At 39.4% G+C, this 25679-nt stretch overlaps 2 protein-coding genes across 5 annotated transcripts; one reads left to right on the top strand and one right to left on the bottom strand.

Moving 5' to 3' along the window:
- The first annotated feature begins 1471 nt into the window (after nt 1–1471).
- On the top strand, nt 1472–23256 carry ninl (ninein-like). Its single transcript, XM_027018975.2, is given in 31 exon segments — nt 1472–1691; nt 2398–2609; nt 2739–2835; nt 3211–3291; nt 3830–4032; nt 6949–7015; nt 8879–9069; nt 9671–9826; nt 10884–11051; nt 12320–12430; nt 12432–12457; nt 12624–12764; nt 12840–13014; nt 13429–13539; nt 13683–13772; nt 14906–15053; nt 15191–15250; nt 15343–15464; nt 15589–15947; nt 17269–17465; nt 17468–18860; nt 19384–19488; nt 19581–19650; nt 19738–20022; nt 20480–20593; nt 20675–20821; nt 20908–21057; nt 21414–21539; nt 21622–21831; nt 22247–22360; nt 22457–23256. Coding segments are annotated over 30 exon segments (5592 nt in total). The 5' UTR covers nt 1472–1691; nt 2398–2426; the 3' UTR covers nt 22649–23256.
- On the bottom strand, nt 21770–25184 carry gins1 (GINS complex subunit 1 (Psf1 homolog)). Of its 4 annotated transcripts, none has more exons than XM_027019330.2 (7): nt 24951–25184; nt 24382–24446; nt 24094–24192; nt 23915–24005; nt 23725–23841; nt 23542–23616; nt 21770–21889 (listed from the first exon to the last, which is right to left on the bottom strand). In XM_027019330.2, exons 1-7 carry the CDS (start codon nt 25023–25025, stop codon nt 21863–21865), a joined length of 549 nt encoding a protein of 182 aa, XP_026875131.1. In that variant the 5' UTR covers nt 25026–25184; the 3' UTR covers nt 21770–21862. The 4 variants fall into 4 exon arrangements, with proteins under 4 accessions (XP_026875131.1, XP_026875214.1, XP_026875047.1 ...); XM_027019413.2 differs by lacking the exon at nt 21770–21889 and adding an exon at nt 21897–22236; XM_027019246.2 differs by lacking the exon at nt 21770–21889 and adding an exon at nt 23131–23447.
- Nucleotides 25185–25679: the final 495 nt, after the last annotated feature.

Raw genomic sequence — 25679 nt, 5'->3', positions numbered from 1 at the left:
AACTGAAATTATTTTAATGTGCATATTTGTTTTATGTTTTCAAAACAATAAACAAATGAAAGCTAATTGTGAAAAGAAAATTACAAAAACAGCAATTGTTTCTAAGTAGAACTGATCTATTACTAGGTTTTAGGTGGTTAGAGGCAGGATCAGGGTTGGGGTGGTGGGCTGGTAATGCAGAACTGTGGCATTGTTTTGGTGCTAATGTGACAAATCTATGATGAACCTGGTAGATTCTCCTGGCCCATATAAGATGGATATGTGATTCATTATCTAGGACCTGAGCTGACACACAGCATACATACTGGGTGTCATACATACATAAACATACTCAAGAATTCCTCTGTCTGTCTTCTTATACATACCTGACCCACAATACGTGTGACATACGGCCCAAGGTAAAGTTGCTGTAATTTCCTCTTACAACATGTCACACATATGGCTCATGTGTGCTGTGTGTATAGGGTAAATTTATTTGGCCCAGATTTGGTCCACAACATACCTGACATTTGGCCCATATAAGGTGAATCTGTGGCAGAGTTGAGGCAGCCAGACTCAATCTGAGTCAACAGTGTCATTCAAGGCTAAATATAAGAGAACTGACAATGTGGGCCACACTCAAAAGAAACATTCATTATTGTCTGGGTAATTGTTTCATCATCTTATGCTTATTTAGTTATGTTAGAGCAAAGTGTAGGTATCGCATACTAAGATTATTATACAAGGTTATTATTTAGAACGTTTTTTGTGACATTGAAAATATAACAAAAATAGCCATTACATCAACAACTTTCTACATGTTAAGCAGCAACTGAGGTGTGTGCTTTAGGTATGATTGAGAATGTAAAATGATTGAAGGGGGAAATTTATTCAATGTGATCTCATATTTGGCAGTTCAGTGTCTTATTCCCTATTTTCAAATTCAAACCTAAATGGAATGAAAATAAAATTGCACAGTTTGTGTCATCTTTCATACGGTGTAATTTACATGCGGGAACTTCGGGCATATTACATTTAAGTTACAGGCATTGTTAACAATTTAGTAACGAAAGTGATAACCCTTGTCCAACCAGATGTCAACTATGCTGGAATATATTCTCTTAATCTCTAAATAGTTTATGTTCCTTTTTAATAAGATTACGTTGGGACTGAGAATCGGAAAAGCCAAAAGACACTTTGAAAAATAGTATTTATAAATATGATGTAACTGAGCAACAGCAAAAAGATGAGAGAATGCATGGGGACATTCAGTTGATGACTAACAAGTTGTAGATAAATCAAACCATTACAACCCTGCTTAGAATATGACATAACTTTAGTAATTGCTTCAACTTTCATACATTTACAAATATTGCGACGTCCAGGAAATTCTTGCCCACAAAACAACCCAAATTCAACCGCCTAACCAGTAGGGGCTGCAAAATAGCAAGCAAGTCTCGAGTTGCTTTTACAAGCAGTGCATCGCTTCACGAGCGGTAACAACTACCTCCCAGCACCATCTATGAGTACAGCGAATGTGTACCTAATGCAAGGGTTTCTATTTTCCAATGTTCTGATGACTTTCGTGAATGTCCTTTAACGGATGAAGAGGCTTGATTACATTAGTTATTCACTTTAATTCGCGATTCATTCAATGTTGAAGACAAAAGAGTGACTTTTATCTGGAGTAGCGGCTGTTTGCAGATAAAACGGTAGGCTCGATTTAATTTCGCCGTTGGTATTAAGTGTGCATATTTTCTGGATCAGATCGCCCTCGCATCTTTTGCCGATCATTTGAGAATTGCAGTATAGTCAATTACATTGATGTTTAAGCGTGGAGGACTTTTATTCCCCATCCAGCCTTTGTTTCGATACAATTCCCGTTCCCATGGTGAAGCGTACCAGATTAGCTAGATAGCTAACCTAAATAACTCGCAATCCACTGGGGGGATAAAGCCTATAGCGTTAGCATTATTTCAATCTGCCCATTAGCATAACTTTTGGACTTTTCATATAGAGTCTGGTAATACGTATTAAGTGCAATAACACTGTCGCTCTCTCTCCCCATCCCTCCCTTCCTCCTAAATGGTTAACGGTGGTCGCGCTAATGTGTGGCAGCTAGATATCTAGCTAGCTATCATAGTGAATATGAAACTAAAGGAAACGATGACGTTAGTTAAATGACTCTGGTCTTGAAAACAACAATTTTGTTTTGACTGCTCTGTTAAAGTAAGTCAAATATCATTATGAAACATGGCTATAGTTTGCACATTTTCAGTAGAATTGTCAGTAAAACTCAATTATAAGGGTTCTTATGACTTCTTAAGTGTCTAACAGTAGTTATACACTCTTTATTTATTTCCACGTATTTACAAGTTAGCAATAGTGATAACCATGCACTTCCCATTTTTCTTCCAGATCCAGGTGGTTCTGCAGCATGTAGTGGGATGGATGAGAAAGAGCAGAACCGCTACGTGGCCCAGCTAAAAGAGGAGTTTGATAGCTGTGATACTACAGGCACAGGTTACCTTGACAAAGAGGAGCTCACTGCATTATGCTATAAGCTGAGTTTGGGTGCCCACCTCCCACTATTGCTTGACAGCCTTCTAGGGCCACAGCATTATGCAAGGGTAAGATGTACAAATACCTCACCATGACTATTCTGTCATGAGACAAAGGTCTAACCTTCAGCAGTTGTGGCTTTGTAGAAATACAGACTGATTTTATAATTGTGTTGGTTATTTTTTAAATGGATACAGATAAACTTTGAAGAGTTCAAGGAGGGATTTGTAGCTGTCCTGTCTAGATCATTGGATGTCTGTACATCTGAAGAGGAGAGCAGCTACTTTGAGTCAGGTACGCAAAACACCTCATTAGACCTCATTAGAGAGGTGTCATGGAGTATATGAAGGGATTTTTGTTCCCATTCAGATTCTTCAGCTTTATCTGTTTCTCAGAGAATTATGTTATATGAATTTGCTCTAAGCAGCCAAGTTAATGTTATATCATTTACATTTTTCATTTACATTTTTGATATGTAGCTGACGCTTTTCTATCCAAAAGAAAACCTTACAATTCTGATCAAACACAACTTAAGCAACTGAGGGTTAACAGTGGCAACGCAGCTGTGGTGTGACTTGAACTGGCAATCATCTGATTACTAGTCAAGGACCACTACCACTGAGCTACCACATTTGTCACTGCTGATTTTACTTACTGTAATATCAACAGATGTGCAAGATGCTGAAATCACCTTTTTGGAGTATATGGGTCACCCCTGCATTTTAGGAAGAAGATGTAGATGTCTGTTTGGTAGGATCATTTACTATAACTGATCATATGGAAGAAGCAGATGGAATGACTGACTGTTAAGTGTCTGTTATGACTACTCTTACAGGGGACAGGCTTAGATTTTGTTGGAGAATGCAGATTCTGGGACTAAGATCTCTGCTGAACTCCTCTCATGCTCTGATAAGCTTTCATTTCCTTTTAGATATTAGGTCTCATGTTGTACGCTTGGTTGTTGTTATAGTGGGATCAATATCCCCTCCCCGCTGGGGGAATGGGGTTCAATCCCTGACTGGGCAAGTGCTCTATGCTTTACCAACGAAAGTCCTTGGGCATGACTCCTAACACTACACTTGCCTACTTCTGTAACATTATAAAATTGTAAGTTGCTCTGGACAAGAGCGAAATGCATAAAATGAAAGCCATAAAAACTCTGAAATTAGATATTTTATTTACAAGAGTAGAGTTAAGATGTCTACATTATTGGCAAACATATTTTAACAACTCTGGCTTGTTTATTTTGTTCTTGACTCTTCTTAATAGTTTTTCCTTCTGCCCCTAGCTGCTCCTGAGGAGGTGAAGCCAAAATTTGTGAAAGGCACCAAACGCTATGGGCGTAGGTCACAGCCTGATAAGGCAGCTTCTTTGCTGACAGCAGACAACTCTGAAGACTCACCTCTGTTTGGAATGGACCAGGATGAGACCCTTTGTCCGGGTGGGAGACAGGCCAAGCTCAGACGCTCCGCTTCACTAGAGAGCGTAGAGGTAACATGGCTGACTCTCATACAAAATAGATGAATAAATATAGTTAAAAAAAGATCTTTAGGGTTTTCTTATAGGAACACAATTTTCATCCTATCACAGACTGCAGAAATATAGCTCAGAGCAGGGCACTATACATTCCATTCACAAAGTACAGAAAACATAGTTAATTATTTGTTTGCCAGTGCTCAGTATTGCTCCCAGAGTTGTTTATAGTTGCATAGCACCATCAGAGCACTGAATACGTGAGTCACTGACATAGTCCAGCATTAAGGGAGTGTGTGCCCAGCTGCTCTCTACTCAGGAAGTGTGGCAGCATGGAATGTGCAAGTGACTGCTTTTTCTGCAGCCTCAAACCTCACCAGGCCCCGTGTTACCTTTGGCTTAGGATCAAAGAATGGTCCAGTTCACTTCTGTGTCTGAAGTGCAGGCGGGCTAGCTAATAGGTACCTCTTTTCTTCAGGAATTTTATTTTACTTAGAAATCTGGATCCTATAGCTGTTTTTTATTTCCATTTTTATATGGGTTATCATATTGCCATGACACTAAAGGTAAAGAACCACATTTGTGGATGCTAGAGCAGATGTGTTAGTGTCCATGAGAGAGGGAGGGGAAGCATAGCTTTGTTAAATGCATTGTTTAGGGTGTAAAATGCTAGTTGTTATGAAGGTGATGGCTGGATGGATCTCAGCACACAGACTCTCAGCACTCAGACTTCCTGAGTTTAGGCAAAGAAGTTATTTACATTTGAGTATACGTTGGCAGGCACCATTTGCCTGATGTTTATAAAACAGTTTGCCAGGCCCTATTTGAGCCAGCATGTGTTTTGGTGCATATGTGGGTATGTGTCAGACATAGTGATTTGGATATATACATTTAGAGGTTTTGCTTAGTTTGTCTGGGTGGAGACCAGGTTGATGGCTCATATAGGTCTTAGGTAAAGCACAGCTAGCTTGTGTAAGAGTGGGAAGTGGACAGAAAAGCAAGAGGAGCATTTGGCTGTAACCGTGTCTAATGTTTCTTGCAGAGACTTTCATTTTTCAGTATGAAATATTTAGGACTTTTATATAACATTACCAGAAGAGACTATTCCAACACCCAGCAAGTTTTACATGGTTTATCCTCTATATCCAACTGCAAAGCTAGCTTTTTTGTCTTACCCTGTAGAACTCTATTTTATTCTACAGAACAACCTCTCCCTCTTCCCTCAGTAAGATCATTTAAATAGAAAACATGTCTACCAGGGGAACTATTATGTAAAGAGCTTTCTTGCTATGCTTGCTTTCCTTCTTGCATAGTTTTCCAGAGTGCTTGAAACTGAGTATAGTTTAGACTGTATGAGTAAAGATAGTTGTTTTAGTTGGGGAAGGAGTTCAGTAGCTAGTACTGTAGCTCTGATCACAGATAATCCTTCTGGAATGTCTATAGAATAGCAGTTATTGTTATGTAAATACGTGATCTGGCTCTGTTAAATATTTCAAAAAGACCTTCATAGTCTGTTATGCTGCATAACAAGCTTTTTTACAGTATGACATGCTTTTTACCTCTTCAGCTTATGGCTAACATGCTGTCTATGTCTAAGCCTTACAAAATAATATTACACCACCCAGAATACATGGAATTCTTATATTATTTTTAACTAATTTAAACAATTATTATTTTTACTTGTATCAAATATGTGATATCACATTTCTAAGAGTCTTAAGACTTTATATCCTAAAAATAGATACTCAGATCTAAAAGAACCAAAGAGAGAGAAAGTAAAAGACAAAGAAATGGGAGATGATGAAAGAGAAAGAGGAGGGAGTATGTTTGAAAAGTAGACAGAAGACATAAAGCACTCTGTGGTCTTCACTGAAACACTGTTTATAAGTGGTTATACAATGTTGCTCAGTAAATAAGGCTGATAAATTCACTGGCTTGTCCTATATTAAGAAGCATGTGTTTGATCACTCACTGCTAGAGGCTAAATTGTGATATTTATCGAGGCTGATTTGATCAGTGTGTCATATTCAGTGTCTGCTTGTACTACTATACATGTGCTTTTTATTTGTGTGTTTCCCCCTTTTTGTTATTTATTATATGGATTTTAGTCATATTCATTGGTAATGTATTTCCCATGTAATTTACTTATGGCCCTTTTCCACCAAATGTTTCCACTTCAGCTCGACTTGACTCTACTCGCCTTTTTTTGGTTTTCCTTTTGGAAACGTTGTGGATAATACCTTGTATCTGGTACTTTTCCAAGTAAGGTTCCATGCAAGCTCAGTCGATACCTAAAGGATGGAGTCAAGTAGAGTCGGGTCATGTTGAGCTGGTACCGTGCAGTGGAAAAGCAACTTTAGAGTACAAAAACAATAGCACACTATGTAATATAACAAAATGTAATATAATATAACCACTCTCTTTACCCAGAACAAAGACTTACACAACAAACTGCCAAGCACAGTTTGTAATGTGTTTAAGAGATACCTTGGTGGTGGAGGTGTTTGAGTTTTTATTTATTTGTACTTTGGCAACAGTGTCTTGTATAAGGTGTAAAGTGGCATAAGAGAGACCATAAGCCACTCTCAGGAATGAGGCCACAAGCCCCTTAGGAGACTGCAGGGAGCGTGTGGTGGAAAATGCTACCTCACACTGGAGAATGAAACCACACTCTGATAGTTGTGCCTGCTCGCTGTAGCATCAGCAGTGTTGGTGGGTTGGAATTCATTATGGTTGTCATTCACAGTTACACCTGTGCTAGTTCATCTTGCTGCCTGGCTGAATTTTGTTTGCTTACAGATTGGAAGAAACAACACCCCTGTTATAATCTGTTTTGCTGGGATACCCAAAATATCCTTTTAACATGACAGTTATGATTTTTAAAATCCCTTTGTCAGAGGGAGTAATTGGAACTGTGTTATGTATCTGTTTTAGAGCTTGAAGTCGGATGAAGACCCAGGGAGTAACAAGCACTCCATTCAGCACTATTCTGAGGCCCAAGGTAATTGGCAATGTTTTTTCTAAAGTTTTATCTAACTGTCAGTATATTATCTTTTTACTGTGCTTCACTTTTTCCACATTTTGTTGTTATAGCCTTATTCCAAAATGGATTAAATTCATTTTTCCCCTTAATTCTACACACAATACCCCATAATGACAAAGTTGAAAAAGTTTGTTTGGAAAAAAAAAAAAAAAAAAAAAAAAAAAAAATCACATGTATATAAGTATTCACAGCCTTTGCTCAATACTTTGTTGAAGCACATTTGGCAGCAATTACAGCCTCAAGTCTTTTTGAGTATGATGCTACAAGCTTGGCACAACTATTTTTGGGCAGTTTCTCCAATTCTTCTTTGCAGAACCGCTCAAGCTCCATCAGGTTGGATGGGGAGTGTTGTGGCACAGCCATTTTTAGATCTCTCCAGAGATGTTCAATCAGGTTCAAGTCTGGGCTTTGGCTGGGCCATTCAAGAACATTCACAGAGTTGTCCTGAAGCCACTCCTTCGTTATCTTTGCTGTGTGCTTAGGGTCGTTGTCCTGTTGGAAGCTGCACCTTCGCCCCAGAGCATTCTGAAGCAGGTTTTCAAGGATGTCTCTATACATTGCTGCATTCATCTTTCCCTCGACCCTGACTAGTCTCCCAGTTCCTGTTGCTGAAAAACAACCCCACAGCATGATGCTGCCACCATCATGCTTCACTGTAGGGATGGTATTGGCCAGGTGATGAGCGGTGCCTGGTTTCCTCCAGACATGACACTTGGCATTCAGGCCAAAGAGTTCAATCTTTGTTTCATCACACCAGAGAATTTTGTGTTTCTCATGGTCTGAGAGTCCTTCACATGCCTTTTAGCAAACTCCAAGCAGACTGTCTTGTGCCTTTTACTGAGGAGTGGCTTCCGTCTGGCCACTCTACCATACAGGCCTGATTGGCAGAGTGCTGCACAAATGGTTGTCCTTCTGGAAGGTTCTCCTCTCTCCACAGAGCAATGCTGAAGCTCTGTCAGAGTGACCCTTGGGTCACCTCCCTGACTAAGGCCCTTCTACCCTGATCACTCAAATTGGCCGGGCGGCCAGTTCTAGGAAGAGTCCTGGTAGTTCCAAACTTCTTCCATTTATGGATGATGGAGGCCACTGTGCTCACTGGGATCTTCGATCTGCAGAAGTATTTCTGTACTCTTCCCCCGATCTGTCCCTTGATACAATCCTGTCTCGGCGGTCTACAGACAATTCCTTTGACTTCATGGCTTGGTTTGTGCTCCACCATGTACTGTCAACTATGGGACCTTATATAGACAGGTGTGTGCCTTTCCAAATCATGTCCAATCAACTGGATTTACCACAGGTTGACTCCAATCAAATTGTCAAAACAATTGAAGGATGATCAGTGGAAACAGGATGCATCTGAGCTCACTTTTGAGTGTCATGGCTAAGGCTGTGAATATTTATTTACATGTGATTTATTTTATTTTTTTTAAATAAATTTGCAACAAACTTTCACTTTGTCATTATGGGGTATTGTGTGTAGAATTTCGAGGGGAAAAAATGAATTTAATCCATTTTGGAATAAGGCTGTAACAACAAAATGTGGAAAAAGTGGAGTGCTGTGAATACCTTCCAGATGCACTGTATATTATTTGTAACACAATCTCAGAATGTATATACACTATCAGACAGTATACACCATTCCTAGAAACCTATTACTTACAGGGCAGTGTGTTATTCTCAGTTTACTGTGTGTAAGCAGTAAAAGCAGTTCAGAAACAGTGAAAACACTAAACTATGTAGGGCCATGACCCTGCAGTCCTGTGTCTGGAGAATGCTGCTTGAGTGTTTATATCTCTATTAACATAAACTGGGTCTGTGTAGGTCAGTTAAAGTGCTCGAAGCCAGACAGCTCGGAAAGTCCCAGGCACTCCACTGGTCCTTCCCAGGAAGTGACAGATGGACAGGTGAGAGCAGTATGGGAAGAGCTGGGAGTGGGCTCTGGAGGATCACTTAACAAGCAGGAGTTGTCATTGGTCTGTGACCACATCGGTCTCAAGGATCTTCAATCTGAGGTACCATCGTACAGAAGTAACCAGCAAAGTCAACTGTGAATATAGTGAATGACACTAAAAAAAGAGTTAAGTGCAACATGTGTAATTTCTGGTTTATCAATGTTTCTTCACAATACAGTGTTTTCATTCACTCCTCATTCTACTCATAATTATTCCTTGCAGGAATTTCCCTGCAATGCCACACCCTGATTTGGAGCTCCAGTTCATATTTGTGGGGAGAGAATGTAACCACAAACCTCTCACCCCCAACTTTATATTCTTTAGAGAAGTTAGCCCAGGTGCAGACTCCAGCCAACATCCCTACTGTAAAACCTTTGCAGTCCTTCCTATATCTTGTTAAAATAAACTCAAACTCAAAAGTTTTAATTTCCCTGGTCAACATGTGCTAGAGCTCCAAATCCCTTTTATTTCATAGTAACATTCAGAATTAAGATGGGTTTGAAGTATGCTTTAAGTAAGATAGCATGCCTAGTAGATCTTTGATAAGTAAGACTTGAATGCAAATTTATAGTTATTCCTTTTATTTACTAATGCAGTTTGTTTTCTAATTGATGTTTTTAACTGAACACTTTGTTAATCTTCATCTTGTGTTTCTTCACAGGAATTAGATGCACTCTTCAGAAAACTGGACAAAGACCAGGATGGGAGGGTGAGCCTTAGTGAGTTCCAGAGTGGTTTGTTCAGACATGAAGGCTTGCCTGCAGCCCCAGCTGCATCCACCCCTGCCCGACTCCAAACCAAGTGCTCTGTCATACAGGTCCGGAGAACCAGCACTAATAATTTGAACCCTTCCCTGTGTTCAGTGATGCAGTTTTAATCATTGAGAGAGAAATGTCACTGAGAGTGAGATTGCGCATATTTTATTATAAGACACAAACCATCAAACGTCATTCTAATTCAAACTTCCAAATGTGTAGAATTTACTTTGTTGGTTTGTGAAGATAAATTATCCAGTATAGAAAGCATTTACTTACTCATGTTTAGGGTATGATGGTACTGATAGAGATTAAGACTTTCACAAACATTTGTGGGGTCTTCCATATACCTTTCTATTTGTGCCGTTTTATTTATGTTTAATCTATCTGTAATTAAAATACCACTTTTTTTTTTTTTTTTTTTTTTGCATCATACATAGAAGTGAGGTTTTTAGCAGCCTGTCTTTTTTTCACGCAGGCAGATAACATGGGCAACTAAGCACTTACCTGACTGCTAAATAGGACTGTTTTAAACTTCTCCAATTTCATGCCAAGTAACTGTGGGCTGTAGAAGCAATTAAGTTAACTAGGAAGGTGGAGCTTTCACTGGAGTTTAGCTCGCTGCCCATAAAAGAGGAATGGCTTTCTTCACCCAAAGTAGTGTGTAATTTTGACAGAATGTACTGCAGGTCAGTGTTCTTACCTGGCTTGAAGTTATTAACATTGGGATTTAATGACAACATAGAATTTTTCAGAGATAGCAGTCTGGACTTTCCTGAGGTGACTTGTACTGATAAATTATCAAAATGATGTTCCCTTTCAAATCTTCCTGCTTCTCAGTTAAATGCTCTCATGAGTCCAATTATGGTTTTATTTCTGAAATTATAAACAATGTATCTGTCACCTGAGCATATTATCTGAAAGTTTAAAACAGCCTCCAGACTGTGATGACTAATGCTGAAATTGGACTGCTACTGTCAAGTGTTAGATGGCAGGATGGTTTTGACAAAGTCTGTGGCAGGTTTGCATTTCTCTGAAGTGTTGTTTTAAGCTGTTCTTGGGAAAAGTAATGAAACAGTGGTGCTTTAGTTTGTCATGTCCTTCCTTGTGCTCTCTCAGGCATTCGAGGAGCGAGTGGAGCATGCCACCTCGCCCTCGCTGCTCTCCGCCACAGTAGGTCAGAGACTGCTGACCCGGCTCGATGACGGTTCAGGGTACACCACCCCAGAGAGAGTTGTTGCTCTCTGGACTGAGGAAGGCATCCGTAACAGCAAGGATATCTTGCAGGTCAGAACTGGGTCATTTGTCCTGGGGAAAATGGACCTTTCTTGTGTGAGTGGGAAGAATGAGCACAGTTTGATAAAAGTGACTTAAATACAATTTTCACTATAGTCTTTTTTTTTTTTTTTAAGTAGGAGCTCTGAAAGTATATGTAGAATAATGTAAAGGCTACTATTTTTTTTTTTTTAAGTTAAATAGTGTAAAAGCTAGATTTTCTAAGGTAACAATCTCTCTTTTAAAATGTAATGTGAAGTACCCTCACCCCCTTCCCAAAAAAGAAAGTTGAAAATAACATGAGAATCAAGATGATATAGAATGAATGCACTGTAGACTGCAATTCACCCACTAAAACAGCATACTGTTCCAGGTACTGCCAAGGACACACTGCAGCAAATTTGACATAAATTGGAGTATAATGGTGCTTTTGCATTGTGATTTATGATTTGACCTAAACTTCCTATGAGTGAATGTTTCACCTTGCATGATCATTCTTTTTGAATAAATCAGTTCACGTGCAGCATTTCTCATAGAGGTCCATTAGTCCATACTTTTCAAATAATATACTATACAAGGTTGTTGTGTATGTGTGTTGTTTTTTATTTTTATTTTTTATTTATTTATTTATTTTTTTAAGGGATAATCATAATTCTTAAAGGTATTTCTTGTGGCTGGTTGTAAGGTAGGATCTTTAGATATCAACAGGAACTCATAATACTACTACTACTACTACTACTAATAATAATAATAATAATAATAATAATAATAATAATATTATTATTATTACTAATAATAATTTTATTTATATACATGTCTTACAATATTTATAGAAATGATGACACAAGACATAACCAAAATTTCAATTGGCATTTGCAGTCAAAGTATGCTTTATATTTTATTTGTTGCTATTTAAAGCAATATGGGAATTCACTGCAGTTCTTGCATGTTCCTGCAACAGTTTGTCATCGGAAGAGTGTTGCATGATTTAAAAAAAGTAATTTTGCCCTTGTTTTAAGAACAAACGTTTTGTTGGCAGTATGTTTTCTATAATGAAATGAATATTGGAATTGACCTGTACGGTATGTCCTCATTTCATCTTGTTACAAAAGGCAGCATATGACTAGAGGTCAGATGTCATTCATCCTTTAGTTTATGCTGACTGCAATTTTCACTTGTGACTAGTATTTGCAATCTGCAATCAATGTTCATATGTAATAGTTACCATAAGATGTATGTGACTGAGTTGAATGCATTGGTTTTCTAAAACCTCTATACAGACTCTGGACTTTTCTTTGGAAGAGAGGCTGAGCCTTGCTGAACTTGCTCTTGCCCCTGGACAATGAGCTGCTGGTAGTGGCAACGGCATCCACCAAGCTGCCCTCATCTCCCTACAAGGATGAGATCCAGTTCCTACAGTGCGTTTAGGACACTTATCATTTTAGTCAATGAAAAATGCCTATAGTAAAACAGTGACTTATGATGTTTTGTCTTCACCAGTGGGAAGAAAAAGTATGTCTGGCATGATTAAACTGTTTCATATGAGAATAATATGCTCATGATGAGTTATTATTGCTATTTCAGAGGGTTAGTACATCAGGCCTGTCAGGAGAGGGATAAAGCCAAGGCTGACCTGGAATTGACTGACCGTCATAACTTGCAGCTCATCAGAGAAATCGATGATCATCATGCCACCATGGAGTCACTTAATGAGTCTAAAGTCAAGTAAGACTTTGGCTGAGATTACTCTGTTTAAAGATTCAATAATGTAAGATGAAATGACACCATTTCCCTCACCAGGGATCTGGAGCAGGACTTCCGGGATAAGCTGACGGCCCTGAGAAATGAGACGGAACGGGACAATGAGATGCTGTTGCAGCAGGCTAAGAGGGAGCAAGCCAAGCTAAATGAGGAAGTGGCGCTCCTTAAGGCTCAAGAAGGAAGTCTAAAGGAGGAAGCCACTACTACCATTAAGGTGACCACAGTCCATCCCTTGAGCTAAATTTTCTCTGTAAAGCAGTGGCTTCCAATCCTGTTCCTGAAGACATTGAAATAATGTTTATAAAACTGATCATTTTAATCTGTACACTTTGTGTGGAAATGGAATCCTACTCTACATGAAGAATGCTGATGGCTGCTGTTGTAATGTCAGGAATATGTAGGTGTCTCTTCAATGAAGTGCTTCCCAGCTATATGTCCACTAATTCATTCATTAATTCTAGAAACATTTCCTTACATATTACCTTACAGCCTTCACTGGCTCTTTTGCATAAAGAGTCGGGTCCCCTTATGAACACACCACCTTTATTATACTTGCGCACAGTGAATGGTGTATGTTTCAGTGAGCAAATTGGTATTAGCTTAACTAAATGCTCTTCTGAAAATGAAGGAGAACAGTCGCTTGGAGGAGGAGATCAGCGATCTGAAGGGGAGGTTGTCTGAATCTGAAAGCACCATCTCTAAACTAAGGAGAGATCTAGACCATGTCTTGCAGGACAAGGTCAGAAAACCATGGTTTCATAATTTCTCTCAAATGTTTACTCTTGATAACCAATGAGTATTTTATTAACATAAATTTAAGAATTAAGGTTATGACTAACTCCTATGCAAAAGAGCCAGTTCCAAGTGTTTTGTAATTTGCAGTACGGTGACATGGATCCAAACAGTGGAGGACTGCTGAGTCCAGAGGAGCGTCTCTCGGGGATCATAAAGGAGTATGAGCTGCAGTGTAGGGTGAGCAGGGGTTTCAGGTGGAAGGGGGTGAGATTGTTGGTGAAACACACTGGGAATATAATCATGTATACCCTCTCTCTCTCTCTCTCTCTCTCTCACATGGTCAGTTAAAGTTTGCCAGACATAATTTATTTGTGGCCATAGGCTTTAGGTATGTTTAATGTAAAGGTGAGCCAAGCTCATCATTTAAAATGACAATTTTTAAAGGGGACCATTATGCTTATTTTCAGTGTTCGTAATTTTATTTTATTTATGCTTCAATGTTCCAAAAATGCATTATATTTCTCATACTGGTCATCTTTTCACCTTTTGATCTGAAATGCACTTTTGGCTTGTTGATTGAGAAGCCTACAGCTAAGCCCTGGGTCTATGACATGGGTACAGTCAAAAACTACACACTAATGCAAAAAAAGGTAGACACTACAAGTATTCAACATCACAAATCCACAAATAATAATGCATACTTGCAGGTTGTTAACCTGAATCCTCCATTGAGCCACACAAAGTTGTAACTCTCCCATCTTTCAGGAGAAAGAAATGCAAAAATTCGGCATAAAACTGCACGTTTTTTGAATCTCTCGTGAGAAATGCTTTTCACGTAGGAAAATAATTGGAACATTGGTAAAAAAATGAATTTAAACTAGTGACTGCTTTGTGGTTTTACCTTTTGGCAGAGCATGCAAAGATTTCCCCATTTCCCTCACAATTCAAACACAGCAGCATCTCAACATGGTTACAAAAGTGAACAAACCCTTTCTGGCCTCCAGTACTTGTAATGTGTTGAGGGTGTGCCAAACTTGCCAATGGATGGACAGTATAGAAAGTGTTACAAGATTGACACTTTGTAACAAAAGAAAATGGCTGAAATTCCAGTGTGGTGTATCTGGCAGCTGAGAAAATTGGTTTCTTTGGGAGTGTTACTCACTCTGTCGTGTACCTTGGGCTTTGCTACTTTGCAGACCGTTTACATGCACAAAGAGATCACTGGAAAAGCATAATGGTCCACTTTAATGTGTCCTCTCTAACATGAGCTGCTTCATTTATAATTTTGAGTTTGTAGTTGTATTTAGTTTCACTTGCATAGTCTGGTGTTGCTGTGCCACCAAATGACTGATACAGTATGTGTGCAACAGGAGTTGCAGGACAGGAATGATGAGTTGAGCTCTGAGCTAGAAATACTGAAGAGTCGAAGCTCAGGAAGGAGAAGCAGACGATCAAGAGAGCGCTTCTCCATTCATACCTGGTCCAGCCGCAGAACACTAACCACTGAATCTGATTCTGGCAAGTTTTGCTGAAAATTAGTTTTTCAGTACATGAATACTATTTATAATGTTTTCTCTGAGTTATATTTGACATCATTAAATGGCAATCATTTGAAAGTGTTTCACATTGAAACAACTTTTCTGTTTGCCTTGTAGATGACTCTGAAATGAAAAGGGGCACATCTCCTCTGGCCAAGAAAGGCACTGACAAGAATGGTAGGTTATAATGGAACTGACATTAATTTTACCCAGTGAGGGCTGGTCTAGACCCCACAAACACTTTTCTTTGTCCTTTACACATGGGGCAGCCCTGGGTTCCATGGAAAATCTGGTCCCTACTTTGAGCATTGAAACAGAGCTAGCCATGGAGCAACTGAAGGAGCAGTATGAACAGGAAATCCAAGATCTGAAGATCCAGCTGGAGACCAAGGTACCAAACTAAAGCATAAAATCACATCCTCCATGTGTTAACATGCAATGGTGCCAGTCTCACTGTAAATATCTTTAGTCATAAAGCTACAGAGAAGGCTGAATTTCCCTGTGAATTTTAACAGGTGAATTTCTATGAGCGCACAATAGAGCTAATGAAGCAGAATATGGAAGTGGAGAGGAAGGAGATCGCACAAGGATACAAGGTAGAAATCAGTGAACTTGAAGAACAGAAGGCCCTGGCAGACAAACAGCTGGAGCAGGTTCAGCACACGGTGCAGAGGCTGGAGAGGGAACTAAAGACTAAGGGTGAGCGTATGGTCTGGGGCCCGAAGCAGGAACAACGACTGCTGCGAGAGCAGGCAGAGCTGGAACAGAACTATGCTCGTGAAATTGGCAATATAGTGCACCGTCTTACAGCAGAGAGGGATCAGCTGGAAGCGGAGCTTAAGCTGAAAATGGACCAGGAAGTCCTGCATGTTAGGTGGGTACACTAATCATCATGCATTGATTAAAATACTTACATTTATTGTTTTGCAGTGCTGATTTGCCAATATTTCTTTTAATATGTGGGTTTCTAAAAGGTGAAACTGGTTAAATTTGGTTTGCATCTGCCTCCAGGACATGACTTTGAATCCCAACCATGATTAGTCATCCATGGCCTCAAGCAAAAGAGCACAATAGACCACTGAATTTGTGCATCATCCTAACTGGCATTATGACAAGGTTTTTCCTCTGTGGAAACAATTAATAATGGTTTTGAAAATTGCCTGCATCATACCTTGTGATGAACATTTATAACCTAATATGTTTAATTGACACACTCAATTTAGTTAAATGCCAATTTTGCTATGCACAAGATAAAGCTATTGCACGTTGAAATTACATCAGTAAGTTGAATGTAAGGCAGGTTTGACAGTCACACCCCTCTCTGGCTTGCCAGACTTTTTCAAGGATAAAGAGGAGTATTTTAAAGGGGTGAAAACAAGTTTCATTCCTGTCATGTCAAATAGTGTAGTTTTGACAGCCTTTTAGGGTTTGTCAAAGCAAGCTGTGAAGGAAAAGGGAAGGTCTGTCATGTCAAGGAGTCTAATGGGGGGGGGGGGGGTTTCTGATGAAAGGAGAGGTATCTAATCTTGAAGTCAATTCAATGCACAGAGGGTTTAGCTTGCTTGTAGCAAATTTGGCTTTTCTGTTCCTTATTGAGCTCATAATTCAAAGGATCCTGTATTGGGGGAGACAGGCGGAGTAATGTACATAGCACAAAACATATTGGGTTTAGAACTTTTTTTTACCACAGGGTATAATGCAGGCAAATTTCAAAAACTTGATTATAACGTTTCTCATTGATGAAACCTTTAGACCCAGAGTACCTTATATAGGTATAAGATAATGGTACCAACAACAGAATGACAACTTCCGTGTTCTACTGGCCCAGTCCTCTAGGAGAAGGAAAACTTGGTACCTCTCTCCTGTGAATCTAGTGTCTGCCAGCAAGCATGCAGCTGCTGGTCATCTGTAAATGTTCTGCTGCTCACAGCATTACAGGGCAATGCTCAAAAAGATGGTGAGCTTCATGTGTCTTGGGAAAGCAATGGCCTGCCTTTTACTCTCCCAGACTGATTGGTGCTGTGCAAGTGAGATTGAAAGACTCCCCCCACCCTCCGCCCCGTTATGCATGATTCCCATGACTTCCTCATTATAGACTTTATATTAATTTCCTCAGTGTGTCTAGTGTCCATGGCAGTGCTCTTATTGATTTGAATATGCATAAATTAAAAAATTGGCGTATTGCTGTGTACTAGGGAGGAGATGGAGCAACAGTTATCACAAACGAAGGCTCAGTACAGGGAGGCACATTGCAGCTTCCTCCACCAGCTGCAAGAGCAGACTGAGTACCACTGCAAGGAAATTGGTGCATGGGAGGCTAGAGTGCACAAGCTGGAGCAGGAGGTGCGCAGGGAGCATCTTCTGAGTGTTGAGCGCTTGGGAGAGGAGCAGGCTCGATCTGTAGCAATGCCGCTCAGGAGGGAAAGAAACTAGAAGAGGAGCACCACGAGGAGGTCAGACAGTTGCGTGAGTGTATTGGCAGGATGCAGGCTGAGGCTGAAGTAGAATCTAGAGTTGAAGAGGAGTTGCTCATGCTGCAGAGGCAGCTGGAGGACAACACTGTCACTATGAAAGCCCAGGACGCCCTCATCCAGAACCTGACCTCAGAACTACATTCCAAAGAGAGGGAGATGGAGAGAGGGCAAAAGCTCCTTAGTAATGTCCTTCTTGAAGTGTCTCAATTGGAGCATAAGCTAAATTTGGAACAAGAAATGAAAAGAGGGCTTCTTGAACAGCTTTCTCAACAAAAGCTGTACAAAAACAAAGAGGAGGAGTTTCTTGCCAAGCTATCTCAGCTTGAACAGAGGCATGTGAAGGACAAAAAGACAGAAGAAGAGCTTCTTCAGAAACTGTGTCAATTTGGACATGAACTGGAAAGCATAAGAACAGAATCAGAAACATTGCAAAAAGAGAAGGAACGAATGCAGGGAAACTTTAGTCGTCTGTCCTCTGCATTTGACAATCAGCAAACGCAGCTTAAGGAACAAGAGAGAGAAATTGATGAGCTTAAAGAAAACTTGGGGAAAACGCATGAGGCACTGATGAACAGAGATGAATATCTGTCACTACAAGCTTCTGAGCTAAGGTCTGTGGAAATGGATAGAGTCAAGCTTAGGGAGGAACTAAGGGATCAAGGCATTGTTCTGAATGACTTTCAGACACAGGTTCAAAGGTTGTCTGCGGACTGGGACCAAAGGAATGGGATGGTTCAAAACCTGCACAGTGCCCTAAGTCAGGAACAGAACATGGTTTCTCAGCTAGAGACTCTACTGAACTTGGAACAAGAAGAGAAGAGAAACCTTTTACATGAGAATTCCAGTTACAGTCGTCTCTCAGATCAGCTTTCATCGCAGATTGTGGAAATGGAGGCTGAGTCAGTCAAGCTCCAGGAAAATATTGAAGCACTGAGAGTAGAGCTACAGCACAGGGACAACCAAGTACATGAATTCAGCAGTCAGCTAGAAGCCAAAACCATGGAGATGGACTTGCTCTGGAATGAGGTACATCAGAAGATGGACCTGATTCAAAATGTGAGTCATCTCTCTGGTGAGGTTAAACTTTTGACCAGTCTGCTGGAAGACAAGGAAAAGGAGCTGTGCTCACTTAGGGAAGAGGCAGACAACACTACCAATCAGTTTCAGCAGTCACTGATGGATTCCCAGGCTGATGTTCAGCGGGTAGAAGAAGCATTTGAGTGGGAAAAGGGCCAGATGAAGGAGCAATTACTGGAAATGGAGAGACTCGTCATGGCTCTGGAAATGGTGATGGACCCAGCCAGTCCACACAGGTTTGTGGCACTCTGCATGGTAGACAAAACTGAGACAAAGCTGATTTATTCCTAGCCACCTTGGTTTTTCAGTTTTTCAGTTCTTCAACATGGATGCCAAGAGAGGAATGACATAGTTGCAAGAGCACTACTCACCATGCTGTTTTCCATCTCAGATTGTGCATCATGGAATGATACTTTTATTTAACCCTTGGATTTTGATCCTTTAGATCCAACTAGTCTAGTTTTCTTTACTTGCTTCCTACTAATGCTTTGTTTTTGTTCTTTTTGTGCATGATGTTTAAAAACAATTGTCCAACACATTACTGTTGCAGTGTTGCATCCTCTCAACTAATCCTTGCTGGCTGTATTCAGTCCAATCTGTTGTGTGTGGGTTGTTTTAAATGTAACATTTTTAATCACTGGTTTAATTTTATATTTTTAAAACTGTCAGTGTAATGCTCTCTCTCAAATTCTGTTTTGAGATTTCAATTGCTTAATCATTTGACATTAATAATTTGCTTTTTCTTCTTCCCAACTGTAGGGCTCAGCTTGATGAGGTGAATTCTGAAAACAGTGCACTGAAAGACAGACTAGTTGTTTTACACCAGGATGTAGCGAGACTTGAGGAGGAAGTCAACAAAAAGAGGCAAGTATCTTTTAAGAGACCCTGCTAAAATACCTTCATCTTGCTATCAAATGATTCACAAAGTCTTGGCATTTTACAAATTATGGTTCTAGAAAAAAACTTGAGGAGATTGAGAGGGACTATATGAAGATTCGTAAGGAAGAAGAGAAGTTACAAAAAGAGGCAAGATGCAACTTTTTTTTTAGTTTAGGTATTGTGACTGAATGGTTTCAATGGAATTGAGTCACTGTCATTTTCTCTTAAAAACAGAACTCTGAGTGTCGAGAGCAGGTGTTGGACCTGAGTGCACGAAACCTGCAGCTTAGCAATGAGAATGCTGAGCTAAACTCTCGTCTCCGTACTGACCAAGGGGAAGTGCAGAGGTTGTCTGAAAGGCTTGCCCAGGTGTGGCAGGAACAAAAAGAAGCAGCTAATTCTATCAGACAGCTCCAGGAGACAACTAGTCAGCTAGAGAGAGAGAAGTTGCAACTGAATGCCAGCAGACAGCAGGAAAAAGCCTTCTTAGAAAATGAGCTAAAAGCAGCCAAGGACAAGGTACAGGATATTTTATTTCTAAATAGAATGGATATGTTTATGGCTGCAATAACAAATCTTTAAGTTCTTGCTATCTTGGGCAAGACTTGGGCATCAAAGATGTCTACCCCCTTTGTTCAATCCCAAACAAACCATCCTTCAAAGCTCCTCTTACAAAAACAATTATGTATAATTTACATTGCCACGTGGACATGTAAAACAATTAACAGGCATATCGATCTGCATCCTTTCTGAAGAATTTTCCTGATTGAGTCCACCTGGACATTGCTTCATTTTTAGTTGATTAGAGTCCAGGATAACCACAAATACTACTTTTTTGTTTCTCAAAACATTTATTTTAGTTTTAGGTATCAATAAGCAGACGATTTAGGTTAAAATGTTCCAATAATACATTACTTGCATCAGTTTTAAGGGAAAATAAAATGTCATGGTAAATTCCTCTTGAAAATGTTGACAGCTCCAACATTTAACAGACGTTGAATCTGCACTGACCAGTCTAACCTTGAAAAACCAGTTACTGCAGAAGGACAATGAAGAGTTGTTGAAGGAATCGGAGGAAAAAAACAAAAAGGTGAAAAGTTTTGTAAAGAAATTTATATTTTTCCTCAAAGTTCAGTAATTTGTATTAAAACAAACCATATTCATATCCTAGCTTGAAAAACTTCAGGACTGCATAAACACCCTTGAAATGCAGGCAGAACAGCTTCACTCTCAGCTTAATTCCGTGCAGAAGGAGAAAGATACTCATGTCCAGGACATGGCCACACATTATAAGCTGCTAAAAGAATCTCAAGACAAGGTGAGCAGGTTAATCCAGTGATAAACTTGATAAAAGTGAGTGTTTAAAATTAGTGTACTTCCTCAAACTCCACTACTGTTAAACAGGTTGTTGATCTTGAAGCCAGCATACACGAGCTTTGTAAAGAGAGAGCGCAATTGCAGCAGGTTCACAGGATGCAAGAAGAGGCAGCAGCCAGTGCTTTACAGGAAGAGCTGAGGAGTATGCGAGTTGAGAACCAAGAGCTTCTTCAAAAGGTAGGTCAGGAATTAATATTAGAAGTCTGAATCTGTCTAATCTAACCGTTGCACATTTATTAATTGTGGAAGCAATGGTAATTCCAGGTGAATGCAGCCATGACGCCTTCTAATTTCCACTCCAAACTGTGTCATGGTCATATTTTCAAACTGCATGCATAAAGACCATGTGTCCCAGTTTTTTTTTTTGTGTGTGGCAGAAGTCAGATCGTTTTGTAGCGCTATAGCCCTGAGGCTAGTTTAAAAGCTTTTACATGCAAAATTTGATTTTTTTTTTTTAAATTTTTTTTTTTTTTTGTGTGTGCATCATGAGGGATTGTTTTTGAATCTAAAGCCTGTGATTCATATACTGGCAGGTGGCAAATTCGGAGTCTAAGATGCAGACACAGGAGATGGAACTTCAGAAGCTAATGCAGAAATGTGTTACCTTCAAGAACAAACAGGAGGAAATGGAGATTGCCAAGAATGAGGCTGAAGAACAGGTATGGAAACCCTTTATCTTTTGCAAAGCACTTGAACAAATGAATTTGAGATTTCAGTTAAAATTTTAAACTTTTTTTACAGGCCTTTAGGGCAAATGCTGTGCTGTCATTGAGCCAAGCCCAACATGTTCATGAGATGGAGAAGATGAGGGACCAGGTAGACGCTGGTAACCGAGAGCATCTGGCTCACCTGCAGGCTCAGCTAGCTGAACAGCAGAGTAGGACACAGCAGCTTGATGTGCAGCTCTGCTCTCAGGCCCAGCATGCCAAAACTCAGCTGGGCCTTCAGCAGGTTAATCTCACAGGCCCACACACCCTTTTCTTTACTCTGGAATGAGAGCAATCTCACCCTGTAAACATTAAATATTTGTGATGAAATTTTGTGTTTAGTAGCATTACTTTGTGCACAGACCTTCTATTTTGAGTTCAAGAATTGGGTCAAATTTGGGTTTTAAAGAGTTGAAGTACTATAAAAATTGGTGCTTGGTCCAATATGCCTTGCATTCAATAACCACATCAAGCTGATGAATCACTGAATTCAGTGTTTCCGTAATGCCCACATGGTCAGAAATTTACATTTTCATTTTACATGTAAATTCATGAATACAGTCATTAGCTCAACAAACAAATAGGTTTTTAACTGTTTTTACCTAGCAAATTAGGAGCTTCTACATTGTCTTCAGGAAATAATCACAATCTGTTAACAGAAGCAGTATGAGAAAGTGATGGAGGACATGCAGGAGCGAATGGAGGAGTTGGAAGTCAAGCTAAAGAGTGAGCGTCTGATGCTGCAGGAGAAGGTCAACCAATTCAAGGAACAGGTGGATCAATAAATGTTATCATCAAATTAGGTACATGCTTAAATTGTGGCTACAAATGAGGTTACAAAAAAATCTCCCAACTTGTTTCTCCCCAAGATTGCTAAGAATGTCAAGTCAGATCTGCTACTAAAGGACCTCTACATGGAAAACTCACAGCTCATGAAGGCTCTACAGGTAACTGAGCAGAGGCAGAAAAGTTCAGAGAAGAAGTCTTTTCTCTTGGAGGAGAAGGTAAACGCTCTCAACAAACTCCTGCATAAAATTGCTCCTGCCTCTCTTTCTGTTTAGATTCATTCCCTCACAAAATGTGAAATACCTAGTGTTTAATCTAGAAAGTGGAACTCTGTCCACAGTAAGAACATAAACTCCTGGTGTGAGACCTAAATGCATAAATCAGTTATGTACTTGAACATCACAAATGCAGAATGTCTGGTGCATTTTGGATGAGACAAGGACCAGAATTATCACTGTGTAGAATATGATGACCAGTCAATATGACGATGCCATAGTTTTGTGTCTCTTCTGAGACATGAGTATGAAATCAGTAAAATATTCTTTGAGCAAACAAGTTACAAAATTAATGGTAGTCCACTACAAATGACTAAATATTCATGGAAAAGGCTTAAAAATGTCTGTCTGGAAGTATTCAAAGAACAGTATTCATTAAATGTAGCTTTGATGCATGCTATTTGCTATATTTGCACACTTTTTTTTTTTATCATTATGCACTCCTGTACAGTCCATTTTAATCAAATTAAGCACTGGGAGTGTCAACTTGTACTTTTTTTTATTGATTTCTATTCACTCTTAAGGCATGTCAGAAGCAAGTTGTAGATGTTGTAATCATTGTATAGTTTGACAGCAATATTTTACATGGTATAAATGGTTTTCCTCAACTTTCATGTCTATTTTTGTGTTTAAGAATGTACATCTAAATTTAAAGGTATATCTACTACTGTAAGTTGGCATTTATAAGTAATCATTCAAACCAGCTTGACGCGGCAACACATCTGTTGCTTCAAGAAATCACATGCTCCAGCACTCCCTGCCGAATCAACTGCTCACATTTCCACCGTGGCAGAAAATGCTATGAAGACAAAAATAACTGGGTTTACATGCAGAGGTGAACACAAATCTGACTGTAATACATGTGCATGAAAAAATTTAATTGGTCTTTGTACCTGGCTATTTTTCTTCAATAGAATAACTGTACCATCATCAATTTCAAACTCTCCGTGGTCTTTCAAACACCGCACCTGCAAAGAGCGATGCAAGGGTAAGAACATTAACAGCGTGCAGTAATTTGCTTTGACATGAGCTCAACTACAGCCACAGTCCTCTTTTAGCTGTATTGAAGTTTTCACCTCAATATACAGACTCTTGGGAGGTTTCATGTCTTGTGTTATGTCCAGTCCTTCTTCCCCTCCAAGTGACCTCATGTAGGAGGCCAAAGACTTCTTGTATTGATTAAACCACTCCACCTGCCCAATTGATTAAACTGCAGTTATTAAATAACAAAGTCAAAAAATTGATGTGTAATTAAATAATTCCCACCTCCTCTGCACACATGTGGAACCGAATTGTTGTAGGTAACACACTTCCATACTCCCACCTGAGAGCACGGATCCGTAGGAGGCGGTCATAACTGTGGGGGTAGGTGAAGCAGATCAGGGGAATCGTAGGGTCTAATGCTGTACAGATGAAAGGATACTGGACTTTTAAGTAAAATTTACAGGTATGCTGTAATGCAGCGCTGGTTCCTCAGCAAACAGCAGTGACGGAACTTGATGGATGGTATGAGTTCACTCTTGCCCTCGGTCTTGGCTTCATTACTTTGAAGGAGTTTAAAAAGAGATTAAATTTTACAGGCATGACTAGGATACTATTAAGTAACATGAAAACACGTAACCTGTTAGCCAGAAAAGTAGCTAACCTAAAAACTGCCTTCTTACAACACAGTTGGAGCTACACCTGTTAACTTTTGTCGCTAGCTTCTATAATTTATCTAGCTAGTTTCTTACACGTCACTTTGGTTCTGCTCATATAACGCTTTCATTTCTTCAAGCACTTGTCGAATACCGTCCTCCTGGTAAGATTAAAAAAAAAAAAAAAAAAAAAAGTAACATTATTGCCCTAATAAGCTGTGCGTACTACATGTAAAAGTGGTCGTGAGAACTGGTTATAAAATCTTGGCTAGACAGGATAGCTCTCTCTAGTAAGATGATCAATATTATGAATTCTTAGGCATGCAACCTAGATTAAGTAAAGAATATCTCACTGTTGTATTACAAAATCTATAGCTATAAATCTCGCTATACATTAAGTAACGCTAGGTTAACGGTACTTCAGGCAAACTCTTTATTTGGACCAAATCGCAGGAAAGAATCATAGTTAAGATATTGTTTCAGGATTTCGTGAAACGTTTATCATGTAAAGTGAAATGAAATAATCTGTTTTTATTATTCGGAAAATTGTTTAACATTCATATAGATAGCTAGTTACCTAACACCTGCTCAACTTGGACAGCTAGAAGTAAATAAAGACCACGTTAGCTAGCTAGCTAGCTAGCTAGCGAACGTTAGCTACGTACATTAAAAGCGGGTAACTGGCCATCACTCATCCGGTGAAGTTCTCTAACGAGTTCCACTGCCTTTTCACAGAACATTATCTAGTTCCCACTTTTCTCAAAACCTTGTTGTGTTTTAGAATACCTATCTATACATTATGTTGCTATAATCTAGTTAGCCATAATCCGCTGGCTGCCAAATGCTGTGTTAAATGATTAGCGAAGCCTTATAGACAATTTTCGCGGGAGAACGTGTTTTGATCACGTGACCGCGTACGGAAAGCCAAGTGGGAAGTTAAAAAGCAACTATTTTCCACAAACGCAAAAGCCAATGATGGGCGATAACTTTTTATTTTACTGGTTGTTAATTCTTGTGTTGATTCAGCCTTTAGCACTATAACACATTGCAGTTAAATGGATAGCGAGCTGAGTTAATAAGATGTGTTCGTACGCAAAATAGTCTAAAATGTCTTTAGGAACAAATGTTTTAGTTTCATCAGAATGAATAAATAAAATATATTTCGATTTAGGACGTCTCTTTGTGTTTGGTATTATTTTTATTTGCCATTACAAAGTTGTCTTTTTAAGAGTATAAACCTTTTTCTTTCTTTTTTTTTCTGACATTTCCATGGCATACTTTATGATCTTGTGGAACACAAATGACTGTGCATGCAACTGTTCTCTATTTCTTATGCAGAAAGCAAAACATCCTGAGGTGGCTTGCAAATGTAGTGCTTTACACAATATGATTAC

Source organism: Electrophorus electricus, chromosome 11 (assembly GCF_013358815.1).
Source record: "Electrophorus electricus isolate fEleEle1 chromosome 11, fEleEle1.pri, whole genome shotgun sequence".
Classification (NCBI taxonomy): Eukaryota; Metazoa; Chordata; class Actinopteri; order Gymnotiformes; family Gymnotidae; genus Electrophorus; species Electrophorus electricus.
The sequence above is the reverse complement of the archived record's forward strand: the minus strand, read 5'-3'. Positions and strand labels throughout refer to the sequence as shown.

Bases quoted from the DNA above. Each gene is read 5' to 3' on its own strand.
- gins1 (XM_027019246.2), bottom strand. From the start codon at position 25,025: ATGTTCTGTGAAAAGGCAGTGGAACTCGTTAGAGAACTTCACCGGATG. The intron at 24,006-24,093 runs GTAAATTTTACT...CTACCCCCACAG, and splicing joins CGCTGCATTACAGCATACCT to TTATGACCGCCTCCTACGGA. The intron at 23,448-23,541 runs GTACAAAGACCA...TTGTCTTCATAG, and splicing joins TATTGAAGAAAAATAGCCAG to CATTTTCTGCCACGGTGGAA.